General features: G+C 38.7%; 1 protein-coding gene across 1 annotated transcript in view; it reads left to right on the top strand.

Annotated features, from left to right (window-relative positions):
- Positions 1–7,500, top strand: part of LOC144959377 (uncharacterized) — a 50,875-nt gene that overhangs the window by 23,948 nt on the left and 19,427 nt on the right. Inside the window, exons 11-14 of the mRNA XM_078891936.1 lie at positions 1,413–1,499; positions 1,948–2,134; positions 2,626–4,044; positions 5,237–5,382. Of these exons, the coding sequence (XP_078748062.1) occupies positions 1,413–1,499; positions 1,948–2,134; positions 2,626–4,044; positions 5,237–5,382 (1,839 nt within the window). The remainder of the gene's footprint in view (positions 1–1,412; positions 1,500–1,947; positions 2,135–2,625; positions 4,045–5,236; positions 5,383–7,500) is intronic.

Raw genomic sequence — 7,500 nt, 5'->3', positions numbered from 1 at the left:
ACGGTGAGAGAATGTGAGTAAAGAACCTTTTCCAAGGACTCAACTATGTGCCGAGCGAGGCTCAAACCCAGGACCGTCTAATTCAATAGCGAGGGTCATACCATTAGGCCACATAGCCGCACAATAGAGAGGTTTTCTTATTTTATACACAAATCTGAATCTGAATGTTACTCAAAGTCGACTCCATTCTGATTATTTGAGGACAGAGAGAGTTGTTGAGTGTGACAGCCATTGTTGGTGTTTAGGCTGAGGAATTTTGATAATCTTTGCTTGAAAATGTCTAAATCTGTTGTGTTCACACATGATTCGGGACTTCGAGAAGAGTGCTCCAGTCTTTGATAGTGCGGCATTCAAATGAAAATTTGATGATGTTTGAATTTGCAGATTGGCGTTTTAGTGTTTTTAGTGTTATGTGCCAAAATTTAATTTATATCAGAGTGGCCACAAAAATACCTGAATTTTGAGTTATTCTGAAAAAAAAACTAGGAACATGTTCGTTTTCATCATTTTTTGTGAGTTGAAGAATGAAAAACAAACCAAAATAATCGGATAATGACTGTGAGGCAGCGCTGACGTGGACTCCAGAGGGCCAAAGAAAACGCGGCAGACCCAAAACTATGTGGTGTCATATGTGTCAGTGCATGACATAATCAGTCGGAAGGTGAAAATTTAGGATTTGCATTTTTTTTCTTCATTTTCTTAAAGAATATGCTCCCCAGAGCAATTTAATCTTTATTTGAAGTAAATCGGGTGATTTCTCATGAAGTTATGGTCAGATGTATGGGAAAGGTAACCAGCAACTTTTCTCAAATTTCATCCTTTTTCAACTTGACTAGCTGTAAATATATTTAGAAGTGAAATTAAGCTTTGATATGTCCCGAAGATGTACAAAAAGGGTTGATTTAATCATTTATGACAAGAATTCATTTTCGATAAAAATTGACCTTCTAACTAAACTTGACAATATCTCAGTTCAACCCTTTTCACCATCCGACTGATTATGTCATTCACTGTGACATTTTGTCAAATGAAAATGAAAAAAAAAAATGAGATTTTATAAAACACAAAATGTGCTCAAAGCGCTTTACAAGGGGTCCCTGGCAAACAGCAACATTTAACATGTAGGACAGGACATGACGCCTGTTAGGAGATATTACAATTTTTCGGACAGAGACAACGCTATTATCGACCAGGTACTCATTTGTACGGTGAGAGAATGTGAGTAAAGAGTCTTTTTTAATGACTCAACTATGCGCCGAGCGAGGCTCGAACCCATCCAGGACCTTCCGATCCGAAAGTGAGTGTCATACCACTAGACCACATAGCAGCACGTTGTCAAATATGAGCAACTTGGGACCAGGCAGGCAACAGTGTTCACTAACTTGTCACTTTGATGTTCTTGGCATTCCCAGGAAGTTCTGCGATGTCCTCCATCTGTCCAGCGAGTCCTCAGAGTCATTGACAACAACAGGAGACGGGCTGTCAGTTATACCACTGATGTAAGATGTTGTGGCTGTCGTCGTCGTTTCATTTTCACCATCATCATCATCATCATCATCATCATCATCATCATCATCATCATCATCATCATCATCATCATCATCATGTCATCATTATCATCATCATCATCCTCCTCCTCCTCATCCTCATCCTCCTCCTCATTCTTCTTCTTCTTCGTCTTCTTCTTCTTCTTCTTCTTCTTCTTCTTCTTCTTCTTCTTCTTCTTCTTCTTCTTCTTCTTCTTCTTCTTCTTCTTCTTCTTCTTCTTCTTCTTCTTCTTCTTCTTCTTATTATTATTTTACTTATTATTATTATTATTATTATTATTATTATTATTATCTTTACTAATCACTCCTGTAAAGAGTGTTGAGCATATTTACAGGACATTGCACCATTTTTCATAATTGTTTTATGTTTGTTTTTTCTCCATTCTATATCGAAAACCAGAGTATAAAAGCAGGCCTAGCAACTGACGGACCAAAACCATATTTCGTCATCCACTCAGAACATGGGGATCCGAACGTTGAACCCCTGGACTGTGAGACGTGTGCCAAAATGGTGGCAGATTTCCTCACCAATACTCTCAACATTAAACATCCGAGGGACCGTGAGGCTGAGGCAGTGGCCAGATTAAGTAAGGATTTCTTGTTTGTTTCTTGTTGATAGAGTGATTTCCGGGTGGGGTTCCTGACATCCCACAGTGGGCTGGGAGGGAGACAGTCAAATGCATTGGGAGATATTTTTTCCCCTTGTAAATCATCTCTCTGTTATGTATTATTAAATTTCTTATTTTGAATGTATAAAGTAAGCATTTGAGTGTGTTTCTCATTGTGATTTTGTGCTTGTGTCCGGATGAGACTTATAGGTTATCTCAAACTAAGTACATTGATGGTATGCTCTTGGAATCTACATCTGATCCCTATTTGTTTCCAGTTCCCCTTTGTCTTACTTTTTCTTGGGTGTTTTAATTGCAATTCTAGAATTTGACTATCCCATTTTCTTCCTTTATATTGGCGCTGATATGATCTAAATGTGTTGCAAGTGCCTTAAAACACTTAAAAACAAAACAATTAAAAAAAAAGAACATGTATAAAACTGAGATTTTTATAAAAATTTCCATTTCAGAAGCCTCTAAAGATGGGGAAAAGTCAACAGTACCAGAAGTCAGTGAGAATAAACCTGCTACTGATGCGAAGTCGAAGGGGAAAGACCCTGAACCATCACAATTACCAACAACAACAACAGCATTAACAACTGCATCATCATCATCGTCATCGTCGTCATCAACATTGAAGTCATGCGTCTCATCTTCACCAAAACCGTTACAATCAAAAGCTCTATCAACAACAACAACATTAATGGTTTCATCGTCAACATCAGTGTCCACATCACCAAAATCTACGCCGCAATCACCACCACAACGACCATCACCACCACCACCAATAACAACAACAAGAAGAATAACAACTTCTCCAGCACCAGTAGCATCTCAATCTCAATCAACAGCAACTCCTCCCCAAACAGAATTATCGGGATCATCACCACAACCATCATCATCTTTGTCACCGTCTTCAACATCGAAATCCCCCGTGTGTGATTCCCAGATTAACCCCGAAGAAAAACCTTCTTCTTCTTCTGAATGTGAAAAAGGACAGAAAAAGAAAAGCAGAAGGAAGAAAAATAAAAATAAATCAGGCACAGAAACAGCGGTAGCAACGCCAACATCATCAACAGTATCTGATGCCTCTGAAGACGTCAAAGACGATGAAGATGAGGATCATCATTCTACTAATTCTCCTCAAAACCCCCAAGCAAAAAAGGCAAACAAATCTAACTTTAAAAATGTTGATAATAATTCTAAAGTGACCGAGACACGAACCTCTGACTTTAGAACTGACGTTGTGGTTAACAAAACAATTGCCACTTCTCCATCGATAGAAGAGAATGTAAATGTTTGTGACAGCATTCAAAAAGACGTTGAGAATGTAACTGTTTGTGACAGCATTCAAAAAGACGTTGAAAGTAAAAACAGTAAAAATTATCCTAAAAACATAAATATAATCAGTTCTAGTAAAACTATTCAAAATAGTGATCTTATTGATAATAATAATGATAATCAAAGTAATGTCAGAAGTGGTGATATTGGAAGTAATGATAATGATAATATCGTTTTAAAAAATAAAAACAAAACAAAATCTTCAAAAAACAAGAAGAATTCCAAAACAAAGGGACATAATAATGTTATTATATTGGATCCAGTCCCTGGCCGCGACGACAAAACGGAAAAGATGGGGAGGCCGGATAAAGGAGATGGTGGAGGCGGTAACAACAACAGCAGCAGTAGTAATAGTAGAGGCAAACATCAGAATCGGAATCGAACTCGTAGCGGTGGGGATGATTTCGGTCCAGTTCCGTGCGAGGAGGGTCTTAGTTACAGGAACGTGGTGATCCCCATCACTATGCCGAGAGAATGGCACCACCTGAACGACATGGGGTATTACTCCATATCCAGGGAAGCTCTCGCTCAAAATATGATTTTGATGGGTGAGTGATTGAGTGGGTAATTTGTGGGGATGCCAATTTTTTTAAATACAACAACAAACACCCCCCCCCCCCCCCCCCCCCCCCAAAAAAAAACGAGCTTTTCTATAGATAGAACGAAGATGACATCACTCAAGCATTTGTTATTGTATTTTGCCATCCGCGTTTGTGAGTGATTCTCACTAGACTGCATTAACCAGACTATAAACGTTTAAGATTACACATAGTTTTGTGTGTTGGTCCGTTATACTCCCGGATGGCAATGTTATGAGCTCTTAGCCAAGCGCATACTATCTTTTCTATAGCGCAATATCCACTAAAAGTGCTCAAAGCGCTTTACAGGGTTGTCCCTCGCCGCCAACAGCAACACTTAACATGTAGAAATTTTTTTTTCGGACAGAGACAACACTGTTAACGGCCAGGTACTCATTTTACAACCTGAGTGCGGTGAGAGAATGTGAGTAAAGAATCTTTTCCAAGGACTCAACTATTTTCGCCGAGCGAGGCTCGAAGATGGTGACGAAGCTCTGAAATTGAAACCAAGTTTTACCAATTCGACTAATTTTTTGTAATAGTGTCAGACCTGCCATTGATTGGGCAGCTGGCTCTGTTATATCTGGCAGAAAGTACTTTGCGATAGACTAGCATCCTATCCAAAAGGTAACAAGCATTTATTATTGTCCTTTTCACACTATAAAAACTGGGATAAACTCAGGCTCCATAGGACTACAATACCGTCTAAAAGAATGTTTTTTTTTGTTTTTTTTGCTTGTATGAATTTGAAATTGGAGCGCAGACACTAGTGCAAAATAATTTTGTTTAAATCGGGAAATATGTGAATGCGACAGTCCTAGGCAAAGAATAATAAATAGAATAATACATTCATTTACAGAGATAAAACCTTTCAGAACTTGTATGATAGAGGAAAATAGTTGTGAAATTGTCAAAATCATCATTTGTGTCCATTGTGAAAATGTCAAATTTATCGTTAGTCCACTCTGTAAAAATGTTTTTATTTATTTATTTTTATTTTTTTAATTTATTTATTTGTTTGTTTATTTATTTATATATTTATTTATATGTTTTGTATTTATTTTAGAATTTAATACCTGGGTATATTTTGGCACCTAGGCCAAGACTTTTGTAACTTTTTCTCAAGGGGGCACAGTAATATATTTAATTTTCCTTTCCCAAGGATCGACACGTTTCTGTAGCTACCTTCTTGAGAACGACGTCCCCCTCAAGGTAGAGCTGGCCATGCGACTGTCAGTGGAAGAGAAAGAGGAGGTGGAGCATCTGATCATGTGCCCTGCTGGGGCTGTTCACGGGTTGGAATATAAGGTATGGGTGTTGTTGTTGTTAGTGGTGGTGGTGGTGGCGTTGTTGCTGGTGGTGGTGGTTGGCGTTGTTGTTGGTGGTGGTCGTGTTGTTGATGGTTGTGGTGGTGTTGCTGGGTGCTGTCCACGGGTTGGAACATAAGGTATGGTTTGGGTTGGTGTTGTTGTTGGTGGTGGTAGTGTTGGTGTTGCTGGGTGCTGTCATTGGGTTGGAATATAAGGTATGGTGTTGGGTGTTGATGTTGGTGGTGGTGTTGCTGGTGCTGTCAGCGGGTTGGAATATAAAGTATGTATTAACAAGAGATGAAGTGAGTAGAAAAGTGCCAGAAGACAATAGAGAATAAAATATTTTTTTGCAGCGGTGGTGGGGTTTGAACTTGCGATCTTATTGGTACGACAACTCCGCCTGGCCGGTGAGAGCGTGACTCTACCGTATGAGCTATCCACGAACACAAAAGTATTCGTATCAAACTCAAGTCATTCATTTCTAGAGCTCTCTCTCACCGACTTCTGGAGACCGCGGGTTCAACACACAACCATCGCGAAGTTACTTGACCAGCAGTTAAGCTTAACAGCCAATATTCTCAACACAAACATATAACATAGAAACGATTGAGACATTGAGTATGCTCCGGTATATGGGGTGAATTTTTAATTCAGAAAAGTGAGTGGAGTAGGCACTTATGTTGGTACCAATATAAAGTATGGTTTGGTTGTTGTTGTTGTTGTTGTTGTTATTGTAGTGATAACCAGTCACCCATTTGGAGGTATGAAAACAATAACACTGATCAGAGAGAAGTCGAATTCATTCACTTTATTGTTTATAAACAATCAACTATGTTGGTCCGAGCATGTGTGAATAGAAGTTGTGTCACAAATTCCATGTTTTAAATGTCAAAAAGCTACTGGTTTATTGTCGACATTGCTCGGAGAGGGAGGCCTGTTGGTTTTTTTTCCTTCTTATTTCCAAGTAAGAACCACTTTTGGTTACTGTGAGTTTTGTTAGCAGGAATAAGATGTCATGATTTTTTAACCTTATAGATAGTTCGAAGATGACGTCAATCAGGTCTTTGTAATTGTTTTTTGCCATCCGCGTTTATGAGTAATGCTCACTGAACTGTATTAACCTGACTATAAACGTTCATGGATACACACAGTTTTGTGTGTTGGTCCGTTATACTTCCGGATGGCAATGTTATGAGCTTCTTAGCCAAGCGCATACTATCTATAGATAGAACAAAGTTGACGTCACTCAGGTCTTTGTTATTGTTTTTTTTTTTTTTTGTTGCCATCCACGTTTATGAGTATTTCTCACTAGACTGTATTAACCTGACTATAAACGTTCATGGATACACACAGTTTTGTGTGTTGGTCCGTTATACTTCCGGATGGCAATGTTATGAGCTTCTCAGCCAAGCGCATACTATCTATAGATAGAACAAAGTTGACGTCACTCAGGTCTTTGTTATTGTTTTTTTTTTGTTGCCATCCACGTTTATGAGTATTTCTCACTAAACTGTATTAACTTGACTATAAACGTTCAAGGTTACACATAGTTTTGTGTGTTGGTCCGTTATATTTCCGGATGGCAATGTTGTGAGTTTCTTAGCCAAGCGCACACCATATATTGGTGTTTAACTAAAATCCTTTTTTAAAAAATACAATACAATTCCCTTTATTCGTCCCATAGGGGAAAATTATCTCGTACTAGTGGGGTCTGTTAGATCTGACTGAAAGTACTTTGCTGTAGATTAGCATCATATCCTAAGGGTAGCAAGCAATTTTTTTTGTCTAGTTCACGTGAAAGAAACTGGGATAAGCTCCGGCTCCATGGGCTTAATGACCAGTGTCACACGTTTAGTCACTGGCCACGCTTAACACTGCTTGACTTTTGTGACAAGACCAATCCAAACACTCAGGTTTTTATTTTCATCCCATTCATTTTCGTTCCAAAATAATACTGGAATGACATGTTGAGTCGTAGAAATGGTTCTATAGATAGTATGCGCTTGGCTAAGAAGCTCAAAAGATGAAGTGAGTAGAAAAGTGCCAGGAGACAATGGAGAATAAAAAAAAATTTTGCGGCGGTGATGGGGTTTGAACCTGCGACCTTATTGGAACG

Source organism: Berghia stephanieae, chromosome 14 (assembly GCF_034508935.2).
Source record: "Berghia stephanieae isolate SIO BIC M18660-M18661 chromosome 14, UCSD_Bste_1.3, whole genome shotgun sequence".
Lineage (NCBI taxonomy): Eukaryota > Metazoa > Mollusca > Gastropoda > Nudibranchia > Aeolidiidae > Berghia > Berghia stephanieae.
This window is presented reverse-complemented; position numbering and strand designations above follow the sequence as displayed.